This window comes from Caloenas nicobarica, chromosome Z, assembly GCF_036013445.1.
Source record: "Caloenas nicobarica isolate bCalNic1 chromosome Z, bCalNic1.hap1, whole genome shotgun sequence".
In the NCBI taxonomy this organism is placed as follows: domain Eukaryota; kingdom Metazoa; phylum Chordata; class Aves; order Columbiformes; family Columbidae; genus Caloenas; species Caloenas nicobarica.
In genome coordinates, this window is record NC_088284.1 from 64,948,022 (window position 1) to 64,967,493 (window position 19,472).

The 19,472-nt window shown below is 38.6% G+C and overlaps 1 protein-coding gene across 4 annotated transcripts in view; it reads right to left on the minus strand.

Annotated features, from left to right (window-relative positions):
- Window positions 1-19,472, minus strand: part of TTC39B (tetratricopeptide repeat domain 39B) — a 75,396-nt gene that overhangs the window by 16,425 nt on the left and 39,499 nt on the right. For all 4 annotated transcript variants that reach the window (XM_065656742.1, XM_065656743.1, XM_065656741.1 and 1 more), the window contains exons 3-9: window positions 9,353-9,457; window positions 7,844-7,975; window positions 5,837-5,913; window positions 4,633-4,700; window positions 2,582-2,646; window positions 2,308-2,413; window positions 888-953 (exon numbers count right to left, since the gene is read on the minus strand). In XM_065656742.1, the coding sequence (XP_065512814.1) occupies window positions 888-953; window positions 2,308-2,413; window positions 2,582-2,646; window positions 4,633-4,700; window positions 5,837-5,913; window positions 7,844-7,975; window positions 9,353-9,457 (619 nt within the window). The remainder of the gene's footprint in view (window positions 1-887; window positions 954-2,307; window positions 2,414-2,581; window positions 2,647-4,632; window positions 4,701-5,836; window positions 5,914-7,843; window positions 7,976-9,352; window positions 9,458-19,472) is intronic.

Genomic DNA, 19,472 nt, shown 5'->3' on the forward strand with positions numbered 1-19,472 from the left:
AGGAGAACTGAAGCACCACAGAAAAAATCTGGTGACACTCCAAAATTGTTTGCTCTTTTACTTTCAGCTTTCATTGCTTTTTCAGTCAGGGCAAAAACGTGTATCACAGAAGAGTTTCAGCATGAACCAGGTCTTTCACAGAAAGCAACAGAATAAGCAGGTCTCTATTGAAGTCTAATTTTACATAAGCAGAACCACATTTGTGGACAAACTAACAGCAATAAGACCATATGGTGACTCTTTGTCTCATTAATAACTTGAAGTTTAGTTATGTATCATTCTGTGGGTTGCTTTGGTTGGTTGGTTTTGTTGTTTAGTTTTTGATTTTTTTTTCTTATGACTGCCAAAAAGAGTTTTAAAGGGCTGTAAAATATTTACAAAACAAGCAAGGTTTACAAAAACAAGGCTATGGTTACAAATAACTTCCCTTATCCATGAGAAAAGAGGCACTGAGATTCCACAGTGACACATGATATTCAGAAATTCCTTCTCCCAAAGAAATGGACTGGGACTGTTGGTGACACAATGTAGAACTGTGACTCTACCTTCAGTTACTGGTATGAAGAACATTAATTTCTGACTATATAGGCTAGAAAAGTAAGCTGATATCCTCTCCTTAAGGATCAGCAAAAGGAAAGGAAATTGCAATTTCAAAACCTTCTCTGAAGGAGACTGTTCATTTCCCATGGTTGTTCAAGATCAGGATATCACCATATGCCCTTTTATACCTGCATCATCTAGTCCACTTAACTTCTTCTTAACAACACTAAAATACTGATAAGCAATACAGATCATTATACTTTTACTGTGAAATATATGATTTTAAATCCGCCCAGTCTCCATCTCAAAAAAGACTAGTTTGATAAAACAAATATTAGATCCAATACCCTATTGCCAGAAAATCCAATAAATTCTAAAAGTCGGATGATCCTTCCTGGTAAAAGTGACAGCATCTGAAACACATTTCAAACAAAAATAAGATAATTCAAAACTTAAAAAAAGTCACACCACTATAAACTTGAGCCAAAAACGCCAGCTTCTATGTCAAATGCCATTACACATTAGTGAAAAAGTAAAACACAAAAGAACTCGAAAACAGACATGCATAATCAACAATATATAATCAGTCTGCAGCTTCAGGAAAACTCAGACTTTGATGATCATCCAGCACAGAAACATCAAGAGAGAGTCCAGCTGTTGTTCTTCAGATAATGACAGATTTTTCTGTCTTCAGCTGATCAGAATTGTTTCGAAATTGTGGGTCATCTGGAATGAAAGTATTATCTATTTTGGTAGTACTTAAAATGTACAATTGTAATCTTCCTTTACTGCCAATCAAGTGACACAATGGTATCACAAAAGTTCTACTTGTTCCTACTGTGGGAGCAGTGAATTAGCAGACCAGCAAGCATACTGCTTTAGAAATACTAGATATTGTTATTATCCTTTAGCCCTCTACTATATGCACTTTTTGTTCTCCTTCAACAGAAAACTTATAAAGACCACAACCACCTTTTCAATGAGCATTACAAGAAGGTATATTTGAAAGTCAGTTCACCCCAACACATTCTGCCCAGCAGAGACTTTTTCTGTTAAGCTTCCCACTGAGGAGATTTCATGAAGAACAGGAAAGGTCAGAGCACTTATGAACACAGACATCTACCAGTTTCTTGGGTTTTAAAGACCGGCAGGTGCAGGCAGACCTGAGTTCCTGTGACCATACTCAGAACTGGTCAGCTCCAGTCTGAAATGATACAGAAATTAACACAGCAGCAGAAATCAACTCTCGCTATTGCCATGGCAGATGTGAAAAGGCAACTGTAGTAAATTGTAAAGAAAACCACTAGTGGATGTACATGGTTTTCTTCTGCACAAACTAGTAAACTACTGCTCATGCTTCTGAATTTGTAATTATCTATGCCAATCTACAGTATGCCACCGAAGCAAAAGAATGGTATACATGGGGGTGTTAGAATAAAAGTGGTTACTCCAGGTATCCTGTAACAAACAGCATCTTAAAAATTCCTGCTACACACAGGTGGATGTAGCTGCTTTTCCTCTTAAGAAATACCTACATAAATTAGTCCAAGAGAATTAAACACAATTCAGAGTAAATTAGTAGAACGATCCTACAAACCATGCATGCAAAAAGCAACTGCTCTTTTTATATTTCATAGAACCTTCAAAGCCTGTATTTCTATTTTACAAGTGTGTAATTTTAAAAACAGGATTACAGCACTGTATCTGCAAAGAAAGAATCCTACAGAATTACGCCAATGGCCTTTCTGTAGTCTGGAAAAGTCATACCAAGTTGAATGCTCCGATTCCAAGTTTTACTCCCCCTTCAAACTGGTAATAAGTTTCAATTTTGCTTTTGCTCCCCTGAGTCATCTGTAGCACCTGATGACATTCTCTTTCGATGCAGAAAAAAAATAGGAGGGAAGAGGAAACATGAGTTAGAAATTATATGAAGTATAATCATTATAATTGCTATAAAAGTATTTCTTTTTATTTCAGAGGCATTAATGCAACTGTTCCTTCTTATAAAAACATTGAATTTCAGTGTTTTCTAAAGGCTTACTTGTATATTTGGTAACTTGTTCTAATTTTGAAGCCACCTTTGATAAAGTTGATCATATTTTCATCCTGGAAGAAAAAAAATTAATTGTACAAAAATGTGCTTTCAGCTATCACATGTAACATACATAAAAATCTTGCAGCTACATTTATTTTTTTTTATAACTTAATGGTCGTTGAAAATATTAAAAATGCTTTCCAGTAATTAGACTCATCTCTAAGACTGAAGTTAACACTTGCTTTAAGTTGTCAGGGAAACATTCAACTGGTTCATGTTACAAATTTTAAAACTTCAGAGTCGGGTGAAAAAAGGTCAAAGAGTTACTTTTAACAGAATTTCTAATGCATATAAATGAAACAAGAAAGCTCTCCACCAGATGGTGCTGTAGGAACTTTCTAGAAAGTTTTGAAATACCAATTCTGACACACACAAGTGAGCCCAGGACCTGGCAGAAGGCAAACCAAAGTATTCCCTGAACAGATGAATTCCAATTGCTGATCAACAGTAACCATATGTACTACCCAACACATGTGCTTTTTAACCTCTAGAAAAATTGAAGCAAAGCCACAATATAATAGCCATCAAAAATAAATTCCTGAAAAGCAAGATCGTTAACAGTCCAACAGGACAGAATTTTTTGTCTTAGAATTCACAGAGAAGGAGAATGTGTGCAGGCATTTCAGAAATGCACATTTGAATACTTGAGGACAGCATAAATTATGTGGAAAATGAAAAAGTACCAACAAAAAGCCTCATAATCATGAACCACAGGAAATTCTGGCTTCCATGAAAGGGTCATCGTTTCAAAAGACCTCGTTTTTTTTGTCTGCAAGACTGAACACCCAAATGAAAGTGTTTTAGTACAACCATTCTTGCAACCTCTTTTAAAATGGTTACATTTTCATTATCATCATCCTCAGATGAATCAAGGTCAGTCAAGGGTGAAAAATATGGGGCTTGACAGCAGCCAACAGAGCAGGGTATTATAGTCAACAGCAATAGATCTCTGATATGATAGAGAGTGAGGTGCTACTTTAGAATTACACCCCTAAGGTTTTTTTCATTTTATACAGCCTAAACTCACCTCCTTCAACAACCGTTTAAAAACTCTCTTCATGCTTAAAACCCACTCACAAAACAAAAAAGGCCGTTGCTTCCATTTGGCTATTATAGAAGAAAGTCAGTTACAGGAAAGACTGGCATTCCATTAACAATATTTCCTGACACTTCTGGCCAAAGTACTGTATGACGTCGTTTATAAAGCTTTGCCAAATTAACCTTTTAGGTTGATCTGGTCTTAGTGTCTTTGTGCCTTGCTTCTTCCTCATATCTGAAGGGATTATCAAAAATACATTTATTAAACATTTGTAAAACATTCACATATGTAAAAGTACGACTAGCAGCTCCTGCTTTCATGAAGCAAATTTCAGATTGAATTTGAAAATACTGGAGCATGAAGTCCCTGAACCACAAGCTAAACCAGAAGCATCTGACATTACTGAACAGCAGATCTTTCTGTGAACCACATGAATACCTCAGCAATGCTACGGCATGCTCGTTTTATAATCATTTGTTACTATATGGTTCCTGACACCATGTCAAAAGCTCATGGAGAGTAATACTGGAGACAAGTGCACATCAGTTGAAGTTTTGTTAGTTGGGAAACATGCTATAATTTTCAAGTGAAAAAGACTTGTACTTTCAAACAACACAGTTCCTCATACTTGAACACCTTTTAAACAAGTGCTGGATGCTGTCAGATGTGGTGCAACTCATTTAAACACACCGTCTGTGTAAGACTTCAATATATTTTACATTTTTGGTTCCTGGGTATCAATAACATCTCTGGTCATTCATACAAATAAAGAGGGGATTTTGCTGCATAGCACAGCATTTACCATACCTTCAATCACTGCCATGAAGTAACATTCAGTCACTAGGAAGATGTTTGGTTTTTAAGTATCATATCTAGTGTGGGAACGATGTTTTAGAAGTACTAACATCCTTCTATTAAACTGCTACAAAGAGATACAAAATAAACAATTGATTTTTACCTGCACAAAGGTGAGAGCTGCTTTCTGTAGTAAGCATTCAGCATAACAGATTTCAGCATGCATTTCCTCTATATAAGAAAGAAAAGTTATTTACTGTCAGCAAAGTTATTGTCAATATTCTCTTCTTGGGGTCAATGGAACAAACATAATGCTGCCAAGAAAAGAAAAAAAAAGAAACAAGATTCTGCTGTTGCTGTTTTAATGACTGCTGAATATATAGCCATAACACACAAATCCCAATGGAAGTCTTCTATTTCACTTCTCCTCAGACAAAAACTTTGATCTTGCCAGAGCTGACTTCAGCCTCGGGCAAAAGCTACTTGTCATGCTGGTGGATGATCTCCTGTACTTTCTATTGATCCTAAGTTTAAACACCAGCCTACAGCAACTACATCTTACAACCCTCCTTCTGTGTCTTAGAAAAATCTTTTACAGATGAATGGTAACACTCACTGTGGCTCAGGCTCTTCCCAAGTCCAGGAAGACGTTATGAACAGGTTTTCACCAAGTCATGCTCAACAGACCAAAAGCCCCAGGTGGACTTTCTGTCCTCATGCAGCACTACAGTACACGTAACACACACGGCACGAGTTACTCTGCACCCATGCTGCAAGACCAGCCACATGCACAAGGCTGCTGCATGTACAGTGCACCCGTGGTGAGTTTGATGTGTCCGGTATTACAGAAGATTCTTTTGTGCCAGATTAGAAAAAATTGCATACTTGGTTCTGCCCAAATCAGAAATAGGAGATCAGCATTTTCAGAGCCATGAACAATGTACTGAAACCATTTCCCAAAACACCTTAAGGCAAAACAGACAAGCACAAAACTCGTTAATATATTCAGATTCCAATGCACTAATGATAAGGATGTATTCCACAGCATCAATGATTCTTAAACCTCTGGGAGCTGTCTTAAGGAAAAAAAAAAAAAGAAACATCTCTTCAGTCCTATCATGCATTTTAAAAGGCATTCCGTTCTTAATTCATGTTTGCTCAGAGCCTAAAAAAAATAGGCTGGATCCCCCATTTTGAGAAGTTTTGCGTTCAGATTTTAAAAACCCCACCATACAGGTGGTTTGTTTGCTTGTTTTTTACTGTAAAACACTAATCAATTTACAGAGCTAAGCATATTCATACAAATTGGCAAGGTGTTTCTGAGCTTTTTTCACTTTTTTATTTTAATTGTATTATGAAGCACTTACCTTCACTCAGCTGATCCACTGAATGTTTAGAAACCAGGTTAGACAAGGATTCCACCACTGTGCTTCTTTTCCTGAATCTAAATGAGTTGTACGTGGAAAGAAAGAAACCCACACAGCATGAGCAACAATTCAACATAAACTTGAACTTAACTATTTCTAATTGTTAACCATTTCCAACCACAATTTATAGACATTCTTAGTAAAGTGATGATTCACCAACATTTGCAATTTGTTGAGTAGTATAATCACGGCCACTGGTGTGTCTCTAGGCTCAGGAGCCTATCCAACCTTGACTGATGTTCCAAGCATGCATTTAACCTGCTTTAAGTGTGCAATAGCTTCCACCCCACTCCCACCCACCAGCTGCAGAGGTCTCCCTGGCACTGGGCAAGCCACTTGAACTGGATTTCAAAGTTTTATGAATTACGTTTTTCCATTTCTTAAACTTGCACTAGAATGAAAAATCAAAAGGAGTTCTGTTTTCAACATAAACGAAAACATATACTTCAGTATTTTATCAAGGTTTATGCCAGATATGATGCCAAAACAGTTGTATTTTACATTCAACAGATCTCAACTGTCACATCAGAAATTGCTAGGTTATTTTAGTATGGCATTCCAAAAATGAATTTGTTACTATTTACAAACAGCTCAGCTTTATGAAGAATCTAAAGAAACAATTCCACATGTAGAAAGGGAATGCACTTTGTAAGATAGGAAGCTATTAATTATAAATACTGGGCACTAGTTAAACATTTGTTTACACTATTCTGCACATTGAAAAGTGCAGGACCCTGACAATGATATTATTACACTACACACTAACATAATGCATACCAAAAAAATGGTCAATTAAGGCACATGTAGTTGTGGTAATTCTTCGCCTTTGAGTGTTTGCTTGCCTTTATCTTGCATCTTTATGAGTTTTGTGACGGACTAGACCAGAGTACTTAAGCATAAAAGTTTGTATTACACAGAAATGGAAGCCCTTATTGAAACTACCAGTACAAAGAGGCACCTGATTTTCAGATATACTGAACAACATAGTTCAGATTAAATACTGAATCAATAGCGCACCTGAAAAAAAAAGGCAGAAACTGCTGACCCCTTATTTTATTCAGGTAGTATCTGATAATTTTCTCCCATTTTCTTTTCTTTTGTTTGTCATTGTGATGTTACATGTATAAACTAACAACATTTGGAGGTAATTTCTTTGGAGGCCATTCATGATAAATTATGGCTTAACCAATATGATGAAGAACCAGTATAGCAGAATAAAACACTCATTTCTGTTGTTTGGTTGGGTTTGTTTGTTTGTTTTCTTTCAGAGGCCTGTTAAGCTCTTTAGCTTTGACAATCCACTTTCCAGGATTTTTAATTTAAAAAAATAAAGGTCACTAATAACTTCTGTTTTCTATTCTATTTCATTGTTTCAAGCAAGACCAGGCCAAAAGGTTCAGATCATTCGTGATGAGAGTAACAGCCCTTTAATTTTAAGGCAAGCTAAACACATTTGTTACAATAATTTTAAAAATGCTTTGGTTTTAGAGGAAATCTCAGTACTAGCTTAATCTTATTAGGCTATTGGGTCTACCTTTGAAAACAACTTCTAAAAAAATAATATTTTCATGATGAAAGGGAAAATTCAAAATATGGAGCTTTTAAGTTGTTGATCCCCATGGAAAACAGAAAGTCACAGGTTGAAATAGCTCAGGCAGTTCAATCATGTAGCATCAGTTTCCGTGTAGGTCTACATAGCCAACCAGCCATCTAACTAACTTTAGAGGCTATAAATGCCCAGAGCCAAGAAGTCTGTTGTTTCTGCAATACTAGGAAACATATCTTTACCAATAATAATTGGATAGTGAGATTTACTTCACCTTTGCAAATTTAGATCACTATCATACTGACAACAGCCTCATTTTAAAGCACAGAGATAGCTGGGATATCTTACAAAGAACACTTAGTGAATTAAGTACCTCATAAATGTTCATTGCTTGGGCTTACCTTTGGCAAGTTTGCAAAGCTTCTTTCATTGTAGAAATTCCCATTTGTATATCCTGCTGTTCAAAGGTCATAGCTGCTTGCATAACTAAAATAGTGCTGTACCCAAGCGCATGGTACATACTATCTTTAGACCTAGGGCAAACATATAAATCTTGTGCATTTAAGCAAAACTTGAAATTACAATAAAAAATTAAATGCTGAGACGCATTAATTTGTGAAAAGAGAGAAGAATAAAGCAGGAAAGTAACGGACACAAGAACGAAACTTAGCAAGTATCATCTACCATTGGGTGCTAGATGTCTGCCTCTACGGGATACTGTTGCAGCAAGTTCCAGAAAATATCCAAACTGGGTTACACAAACATTTGTACTTTATATCCCATTTATAGTCTGCTGGTACATCTATTTAATTTAGCTAATTAAGCCTTGACATAAAAACTCGTTCATCTGCTTTGACTTAACACAAGGAGGACATCCCTTTAACATTACTGCTTGATCCAAAACCACAAAAATCTGCATTTGTATCACAGAAAAGAAAGTACACTCATGCTCAGACCTTCCTAAAGGCTACATTAAACCAGCCTGGACTGGGATCTGAATCCCATTTACGGTTCTCCTGTCTGTCTCTCAAAGATGCATATGAAGTCAGGGGATGTGTCAGTTAGAGGGATCTGTAGCTTGTGTTAGTGCAGTGAGGCAAAGTTTTCTTTCTGCAGTTTGGTGATAGTAAGACTGGATTAAGAATTATGAGTTGGTGGTGTTAGGCTCAGTAGCATGGAGAGGTGGAAGTACACTGTTAAACGAAACCTTGGGAGGATGTTTGCTTTTAGTGGTATGGAGAGATCAAACATAGAGGAGGTAGGCAGGAACAACACCTTTTCAAATCAGCTGTACTTACACCCAAGCTCTCTTCTCTTTAGAAGGGCCACGCTGATTGCCTCCCCATCCAATCACAGGTAAGCTAAGTTTATCATAGGAACCTTTCAGAATTCTTAACTTCCCTAGATTTGCACTGCTATGCTTTTCTTCTCAGTGGAGCAAAGGTGACAGGGGAATAGGCAGAATTAGAAGATCAAAAGGTGGGCTTTAAGAGTAAACACTACTGCGATTCAAATGTAATGTATTAATAAAAAGCAACAAAAAAAGAGTATTCTGGATTTTTGCTCTGGCTTCATTGTCTTGTCAAAAGCGGTCCCATTGTACAAATTCTCTGATCAAAGATATATTAGACAAGGTCTTGCTCCCCTGCTCTTCTCCTCTCCACAAGGAAAGACATCTTGAACGATAAACTCAAACAGAACAATTCAGTGCTTCATTAGCAGGTTTTGTGATCGTCTTAAGGAGAAACAAGTGCACTGCTAAAACTCCAAAGATATCAAGAAATGCTTTTGGGCGAAAGGGAATAAATGGAAACTACTGTCTTCAGAGGCCTTAAATTAATCTTCAGCTATCAGATAGCATATTTTACACTATCTGTTTACAGTAACTTCAGCAGATAACAGGATCTTACCATGGACGAAGCAGTTCCAGCGCTTCAGAGAATTTATTGTTCAGAAATAAGTTCAGTGCCATTGAACACTCTTCCAGAGCACACTTGAGATCCATCTTGGATGCCCTAAAAAAAAGAGTCTAAGTTCAGTCAAACTGTAAATACAAACACCAAATTTAAAAGATTTCTAAAATCTAGTTTTACAAAAACAAGTCAGATATTATTACACAAATACTGAAAAATTATCACTGTATCCAAGGTCTCAATTCTCCCTGTCACTACAAACACAGTTTCAAGCTCTGTATTCAGATCTAAATCTCAGGCAATATGACAAAATAATACTTTTTGCCCAAGAAAGCAGTAAACAGGCACTCACTCTAACAAGAGCTATGCCATAAACAGTCCTGTCAGAAGCCTGCAGCTATGCCAAAAGCTTCTGTTCTTCCTAATTCACCTCAAGTAAAATCACTTGCACTTGCTTAAGAGGAAGCCATCTAACAAAACCACTACCTAGGCCAGTTTTGTCTGAAAGACTTGGGAGCACTCAAATTGCTCCATGAGCAGAACTGGTGACAAACTGGACATTCATGGCAGTGACAAATAGCTAAAAGCTATGCAGCCTTCAATGTGCACAGCTGGATCTGGAAAAGATAATCTGCCTAGAGCTTTCAAACAACAGGTTTAGGCTCTATAATGGGCTTTACCAAGTAAGGTTAAGCAGTGGTAAGCAACAGATCATGTCAATGAGATGGATATTTAAGTGCTGACGAGAAGAACCCTGAAGGAGGAATTTAAGAAAGAAGAGAAACAACAGAGGAGTACAGCTGCTCTAAATCTGACACGCGCACACAAAATATAAAGTGAGACACAAAAATATGACTGGACAGCTTTTTACACAGAATCATCAACTACACGTACCATCCTTCTCTCTCCATCACACAAAAGGTTTAACAACATTGGCTCTGTTTTTTGTACCCCTCTGGGGCACAAAATTTGGATAAGGCCAGATGACACTCCGAAACTCTTTTCTAGCTTTATTTTCTTTCATTTTTAGTGGTAGTACTTGAAAAATTCACTTTCTGTAGAAAAATAAAATCTTTAACTCAATACTTGGCAATTACTAGATATTTATTACACACCAAGAGGTAAATCCTGCCCTTTATAATGAAGTAGTGAATTGCCCAACAGTCAAAATCCAGCAGTTTTACCATCAGACTGCTGCCAATGATTTTAAATACAATTTAAATATCTCTATTTTCTCCTGTACTGGGATTCAACTTGAAGGCACTTGAAAAGGCATTGCAACACGCTACCCAGGGAAGCGATTCAGTCATCATCCCTGGAGATGTTTAAAAGATATGTAGATGAGGTTCTTAGGGACATGGTTTAGAGGTGGACTTGGCAGTGCTAGGTTAACAATTGGACTTGATGATCGTAAAGATCTTTTCCAAACAAAATATTCTATGATTTTCTAATTTATGTAGCAAAAACCTACAGTTCTTAAAAGCTGAAGCATTTGCAGCTCTGCCTCAACACTCACCATTAGCCACTTGCTAAGCCTTCACACCCTTTGGCTGCACATACACCACAGGAAAGGTCATAGTCTCAGTGCAACCTACAGCCCTGATCTCCAGCTGTCCAATAACCACACCACTGTCACACCAGCTGAGAAGGGGCACCATGGCCACCCAATCAACCAGAACAAGCTTTACCAGCAAAGCGGCCACCTCTTTTCCCATGTGTGTGGGGTTCCTCACCAGCCCACCATACCCCAGGTTTCATCCCAACATCTAGTTCTAGGTGAAGGCGTAGGGAATGAGCACCAGAACATGATCCACATTTGCCCTACTGTATAGGATACGAGTATAGGTACCAAAGTCTTTATTAACCTGTACTGATTAGTACTGCATGGCTACTGGAAAGCAAATGTACTTTATTTGTGTTCTCTTCATTGCTGACCTAAGCCACCAATGACATACTGTTCCATCGCTGCTATCAGTTTATGTTCTCTGACTCAAATACCCTTAAGCTAGATATCTAAATTGCCTTCCAATTTTCTTAACAGTATTTCTGTGAAGTTATTGTACATCAAGTTTACCTATGTATAAATACACAAGCCTCAATAACGAATAAAAATCCTTCAGCTGAAGCAATAGTAATATCTTTTCTCCTGCTGCAGGGAGACAAAAAAAAAGTCAGCGTTCTGTTGCTGTTTACGCACCACTCTTCATACCCTAGACTGCACTGGAAAATACAGAATGTAAAGGTACAATTTATAATTCAGACTACACTGGCTAATCTCACTTAACTTGTTATCTAGACATTTTTTACAAGGCAGCTCCATTAATTATAGCATATATTATGGTCTTCTATTTTTATTCAGAAAGCTTTACATTGTATATTTAAATATAAGTGCACTGGTTTTATTAGAAACCCTAGCTTTGAGACTACTTCATCTGAAATGTTGTAAGTGAACTGTAAAAAAGGGGAGGGGTTTTTGTTGTTGTTGCTTCTTGTTGTTGTGTTGGGGGGGGGTTATTGCTTTTTAGTGTTGGTTTGGTTTGGTTTGTGGTTTGTTTGGTTTTAGTTTCCCAAGTCCGAAATTGTTTGGTATGTAAGTCTGTGTGATTCATCCTTAAAAGGCAGTTGACAATCAAGGCTCTCAATGACGGAAGTATATCTGAGTAATTCCACAGGTTTATTTTTCAAATGTCCCCCACTACATATACTACATAGAAAGTTTCTAAAACATACCTCTCAATGAAAAACTGAGGGGAAAAAAGAGTAGTAGCATTGTTCCAAGATGGTTACAAAATGAGACACCATTTTCACTATGAATTCAACAGGATCATATACAATTTATGGTTTCCTCTTTTAATACTGTTTGCTTAAACTCTGTTTTGTTTTTTTTCCTCTACTTTCTCCTTTGTCTCTCAAACACCCCAATTAATTCTTCCCATTTGTCTCCTCCTTGGTGAGGAGAAAAGGAAGGCCGTAGATCAAGCACATTAATTTTTATCAGAAAGCAGCAATTTGCTGTAGGTCACGTAGGTTTAAGAAATTTCTTCTTCATGTTTCAGTGGATACAGCTTTTTATCTTTACAATGCTACTTGCACTCAAATTAACAGGGGACTTTGCACTTCTCAGATCTAACAACTCTTGAAAAATAAGAACATCAGATATTAAATTGTAAATGCAAATCATCACTTCATGTTTATGTCTTGCACGGATTTACAGGCCAAAATGCAAATTGTCCTAGAATTCTAACACAAAGACACCTTCCACCATGCCTTCCTGAAAAATGAACCTATAGACCAAGAAAAAGCTACTTAGGAGATACACAGAATATCTCTGTCTCCTCATATCACAAATTCACACCTTCTATACTTTAGTTCAGGAGAAAAACCTCAATCGATCAAGGTCAATCATAAACTCATTTTATATTTTGCAGATTCTAGCTTCTAAATCCAGAAAACAAAACAACCTGGCTGAGCATCTAGTTTGGATACCTGCAAAAGCCTCAGCCTTTAACACCTCTTCATGCTCCCAGTCAAGTTCTTCCCAGAGCCTAGATCAAGAGAACCACTGACTACATTACAAAGCATCCCATCTATTTGGCAAAAGAATGGGCTTAGGACTTCACAGTACATCTGCTGAACTGGTTAAAGGTTTCCCATTAAAAACAATCATCAGAAATAAGTGTGCTCAAGATCCTACACTACCTAGTCAGTAAAGCAGAATTAAAACGTTTATCAAAACAAATTTGAAGAAAGCAATTGTGGTTTAGTGCATTTAGGGATGGGGAGCGGTATGAAGCCCCAATAATCCGAGGGGAAATGGTTAGCGACCTGCTACACCACGTGGACACCCACAAGTCTATGGGGCCAGATGGATACACCCAAGGGTACTGAGGGAGCTGGCAGAGGTGATCACTGAGCCACTTTCCATTATCTACCAGCAACCTTCGCTAACTGAGGAGGTCCAAGTTGAGTGGAAGTTGGCTAACATGACGTGCATCTACAAGAAGGCCTAGAAGGATGATCTGGGGAACTACAGACCTGTCAGTCTGACCTTGGTGCTGGGCAAGATCATGAAGCAGATGATCTTGAGTAATATCACATAGCACATACAAGAAAACCATGTGATCAGGCCCAGTCAGGATGTGTTTATGAAAGGCAGGTCCTGTTTGATCAACCTGATCTCCTTCTATGACAAGGTGACTCAACTAGTAGATGAAGGAAGGGCTGTGGACATTGTGTGCTTAGACTTCAGTAGGGCCTTTGACACCATATCCCACAGCATTCTCCTGGAGAAAGTGGCAGCTCATGGCCTGGATGGGTGTATTCTTTGGTGCATGAAGAACTGGCTGGATGGCTTGGCCCAAAGAGTTGTGGTGAACGGAGCCAAATCCAGCTGGCGGCCGGTCACGAGTGGTGTTCCCCAGGGCTAAGTATTGGGGCCAGTTCTGTTTAATCTCTTTATCAGTTATCTGGATGAGGGATTGAGTGCACCCTCAGTAAGTTCGAAGACAACACCAAGTTGGGTGGGAGTGTTGATCTGCTGGAGGGTAGGAAGGCCATACAGAGGGATCTGGACTGGCTGGATCATTGGGCTGAGGCCAGTTGTATGAGGTTCAACAAGGCCAAGTGCCAGGTCCTGCACTTGGGTCACAACAACCCCAGGCAGCGCTACAGGCTCAGGGAAGAGTGGCTGGAAACTGCCTGGAGGAAAACGACCTGGGTGTGTTGATTGACAGCCGGCTGAACATGAGCCAGCAGTGTGGCCAGGTGGCCAAAAAGGCCAACAGCATCCTGGCTTGTATCAGGAATAGTGTGGCCAGCAGGACTAGAGAAGTGATAGTGCCACTGTACTCAGCACTGGTGAGGCCCCACCTTGAATACTGTGTTCAGTTTTGGGACATTGAAATTCCAGAAAGAGCGCAGAGGAAGGCAACGAAGCTGGTGAGGGGCCTGGAGCACGAGTCTTGTGAGGAGCAGTTGAGGGAACTGGGGCTATTTGGCCTGCAGAAAAGGAGGCTGAGGGGAGATCTTATCGCTGTCTACAGCTACCTGAAAGGAGGCTGTAGCATGGAGGGTGTTGGTCTCTTCTCCCAAGTAGCGAGTGATAGGACAAGAGGAAATGGCCTCAAGTTCCACCAGGGAGGTTTAGATTGGATATCAGGAAAAACTTCTTCACAGAAAGGGTTGTCAGGCATTGGAACAGGCTGCCCAGGGATGTGGTGGAGTCACCACCCCTGGAGGTGTTTAAAAGGAATTTAGACGAGGTTCTCAGGGACATGGTTTAGTGCATAGTTTAGTTAGGTTATGGTTGGACTCGATGATCCTGAGGGTTTCTCCCAACCGAAATGATTCTATGATTCTAAATATGTAAACAAACTTGTCTAAATTAAAATATTTATACAAGCAGTAGAGAAATGTAAATGTTTGCATGTCCTCTTCAAATGCATTAAACAGTATGCCCTTCAAAGAACAATGTTAAGAATCAAAAACCTCTCATTTATAATGACTGAAAGATTTTTAAAACAGTCAATTCTATTAGCTAATTCCAACAATACCATCTGCTAACAAATATTTTTCAAATAACTAATTTTTAGCTAGATTTAGAAGCTGTTTTTTTTCCTGGTACACAAGCAAGGACCCAAGTTAGTCCCTCAATAACATACCACCACCACCACTTTAGGTTCCCATGCTTTTATATTCTCATTTCACATTTGCTTTTTAGGAAACCCTGCTTCGCTCATTCCATGCCTGGCTAGGTTATCAACGGTGAGGGGTGGGGAAGGCGGAATTAAAAAAATCTTCAAAATTGCAGAGCACAGATGGACCTTCTGGTCCCCTCCTCTCACAGCACATTCAGTTCTTGGTGGGCCAAGAACTCCATGAACTGTTGGAACAGAACAGCCCAACACAAGGCAATGACCTATTACACAGAGTATGGAGAAACTATGCACTGTCATCTGCAGTAAGAAAGAGAGCTGCAAGCGAGAGATGTATAATCACAAAGTTCATAAAAGAATCTGAGGAGAGGTGGATCATTCATAACAGCAGGTAATTTAACAACTGGACGCTACTTTATTCACTTAGTTGCAAAGTATTTAGGTTTGGCCTAGAAAGATTAAGAAAGCTTCCTACCACTTCATGTGAAAAGTAACAGCAAACAAATAGATTAAAGTATTACGGTATCCTACTGCTGTACCACTTTCCTGAATGCAAACATCAAGATGTAAGGGCAATGTACTATTTCCACTGCTTCATTAGGCCTCATCTTAGTGAAAAGAAACACATTTTCTATATTTGTATGCTGTAAATCTGCATATTTCCTACACCAGCAATCAGCAACTGCTGGGACTTCCTTTGGAAGGAAAATCTCATCACTATTTTGTATAACGTAGCCAAGGACATGCCGGCTTTTTAGGTGTTATCAGAGAGGATCATTAGCCTTCAGGCTCCCAAACACCATCATACCACCAGCTCTCGTATCACCAGGGTATTGCGGCGGTGCCTTATCAATATTGCTAAAATGATTCCATAAACAAGGTTCCTTAAAACAACAGTGCCCTGGCACCCTGTCAAAACTACCTTTTCCCGTGTAACGGGTAAGCAGCAGATCTCTCCAGTACGTTGCTGTCAGGTTCTTTTCCTCTGTTACAGACTAGCAACCAAAGCCTGCAGACACTGCAAACTCTGTACCTCATGCCCATACATCTACTGTTCCTGACATCAAGCAAGCTTATGAAATTATTCTGCCACTTCAGACATAAAACTTGAGTAGCCAGTATTCTCACGCTCTTATTTCTGATAAGTGAATCATATCCTCTACCAAAGAGTCTCATTCCTGTTTAATTACTCTTCACATATATTTTCTGCTGTTTTCCTACATCCTGCAGCAGGAACATAACCAGAAGGAATCACTCCAACTCTGATTCACAACTTGATACTAGAACAGTCAGAAGAAAAGACCACACTGACTCAGAAGCAACTTGGCTATCTTCGCTGGCAGACAAGGAATATATCTATGGAGAGGACCAGAAAAAGCACATTTCCTCCTCTCCTCCCAAAACATCACAAAGCTACAGCAAGTTAGCAGACTGATGAACAGTTCAGTAAGCAATACTGACTCATATTCTCTTTCTGACTCATGTTCTCCTTCTGATTCAGTCTTATTTTGGCAATCTCCTGTTATCCTTACCTCCACATACAGTTTCCTAGAATTGACAGAAACTTAACACGTTTTATCACCTCAGATCAGCATATGCTTTAGTATATCCTGGAGTAGAGTAAATTAACACTACTTCAGTGAAATTACTATTTCACACCCAGTGAATACAGTTCACTTCTAAACAAAAACAAAAACAAAAAAAAAAACAAAAAAAAAAAAACCAAAACAAAAGTGATATACTGAGTGTTACACAAAGATAACAATGTCACATTACAAGAAGAATAAACCACCACTGTGTTACTGTCTAGGTACTTCAAGGACACCTTCTCCCAACACACAGCATTTTATAAGTTATCTTTCCACTACTATTTCAAACTTGGTTTATGAAATAAATTCCAGCAATAGTTTATGTATCTTGGGCTTGATGCTGAGGCACTTGTGAAACCGTTCCAATACAGTGGGGATATACTGTCCATAAGGAACTTACTAGCAGCTTTAAGTAGGTTCTTCTAATCAACTACTTGGAGCTGCGACAGAAACAAAGTATAAGGATACCAATTCAAAAACCCTGAGATGTTTTGCAGTATTCACTATCAAGATGACAATCCCCAGGATGTACACAAAGCAAGAGCATTAGTAATTTAATATGTCAAAACAGTTTACAGCTTAAGTCTCTTTCCTTTTTTTCCCTACAGATTAATTAAAATGGGAACATAACTACTAGCCTAAAACAAATTTTAAAAGTAATTGCTCTAGTATTTAAAAGAAAGTTATTTAAACATGTAATGAGTTAGGCAATAACACCTATCTGCCCACATCAGGGCTCAGTGTAAGAGCATTCCTGAATTGCAGATATATAGCCTAAGTATCAACTTGGTATATGCTGCTGTCTTTGTATCTGCAGGAAGTTTAATCAGCTTTTAATACAATCATCCCTGGTGCAATGACCTAACAATTCTTCTCTTGAAAGGGGATTCTGGAGCTAGAAATAGGAGAACTACAGAAAAGTTTAGCTTTGATCTAACCATATTTTACACATTTTTAATCATATATTTAGGACTGAGTTCCACACCACTTTATTAACATTAGCTAGGCTTAAGTGGGCAAGCAGTACGTTGCATGAATAGGGATAGCAGAATTCAGTTCTTGAACTTCTAAACCCATTTATTTGCTCTTTTACTACACAGACAAAATAATCGGCCTCGTCTGATAAACAACATTTAATTGCCAGCAACCTGGGTTTGTACAGCTACTATTCTTGCTAACCAAAGTCTCACTGGGCTACAGTTACTGAAAATATCTGAAGTTACCAACTGTAGCAAAGCAAAATTTCTTGAGGGGGGGAAGTGAAACTCGCAATTACAATTTAATTTTAAGATACCCACACTAAAACACACATCTGCCACAAACAAAAGGAGCGAAAATAAGGTCGTCTAAAAATTAGGATGTATACAAAGGATACTAGTTTGATGATAAGGATCAAGAAAAGAAGATGCATTACACACCTAAAAGAACACTTTCCCAGGAAATAAATACTTTAGCAAACAACTGACCCTTAACACTTAGGGAAGCATCATCAGAAGAATCTTTTAACGGCGCTTGCCTCAAATGAAAACCATTCTGGGCGACAGTATTAACAGGTAGGGAAGAAAGATACTCCCACCTTGTAGCACTTTTTTTGAGTAATATACATGCAAGCATCTGCTAGAGTATTTACTGCCAAGTTAATGATGACAATACAGCATTAAGACATATTGTTCTCAGGCAGATCTTGTCCAATGCAGGAGGATGATGAGTCAAATATTCCTAATATACGGTCAGAATCTGATACCTACTGTCATTATTCAGAATGTTTCTATGCTTTCAAGTAGAGCTGTCCCTTTGTAGCAATGAATACCTTCAGTTAGAAAACCCAATATTTAACTGTTTGTGTTCTACCATGTCAAAAAGACTGTCTTGTCATGCGTCTTAAACAGCTAAGATACGACTTCTTGACAGTAAATAGTGGCTGATCTTCACCAGAAACTACTCAATAGCTCCATTTTCCTGGCTAGGAAGCTCAGGGTATTTTTGGACACTGCTCTAAGTGTATTGATCCTTCCTAACGTCCAAGAACAGTGGTGATCCTGATGCTTTTTAGCTGACAGGATCCCTCTCATCCTCCTTCCATTACTGAGGGGACTGCTGTGCAGGGACACCGTGCTTCTTCCACATACGTGCCACTGAGCTCTGTGCTCATGTGCACTGCCATGCACACTTAGCATAAAATAACCTCAAGCCTTCAACAGAGTTCTGTGGGAGCTGGAACCCACTGTGTCCCTAAAAGACTTTCTCCCAGCCCAGATAAAAAGCTGTACTCAAACTACAGTATCAAAGGTCACGGTTTACAGCTCACAGAGATATCATTAAATCACCGCTTCATGTTCACGCCTTGCATGGCCTACATACCAAAATGTACTTGGTGTTCTCTTGGCTGGCCTTACCATCTAGAAAAGATCCAAAACATTTAGAAATTGCCACCAGCAAATCACCAGTCACTGGGTAAACTCAAATGACCCAGACACTTTGTCTCACTGCAACACGAAGACTTTCTGTCCCTGGTGTCCTTGTTTGTGCTGTGTTGTTAATTTTGAACTATGCCTTAGATTAGCAGTGTGTCACTAGAACAAGGATACTTCTGTTCTTCATTCTGCAATATTCAACAGGTATGCTTTAAGAATGAGGAAATTGGTAGTGAACAGGTTGTCAGCTCTTCATCCCTGCCAGTCACTTTCTATTCAAGCCTAGGAAGTCCTGCAGTAGTCTACTACTAGTCCTCTCTCTTCAGTGTCACTGAAGGGAAAACACAGTCATCCTTTACTGTCATAGAGACACTTTCTTCCCAGATTTACACAATAACAATAGAAAAAAACAGAATTCTTATTTTCTTCAATTATTTTATCCTTCACCAACGTATGCCAA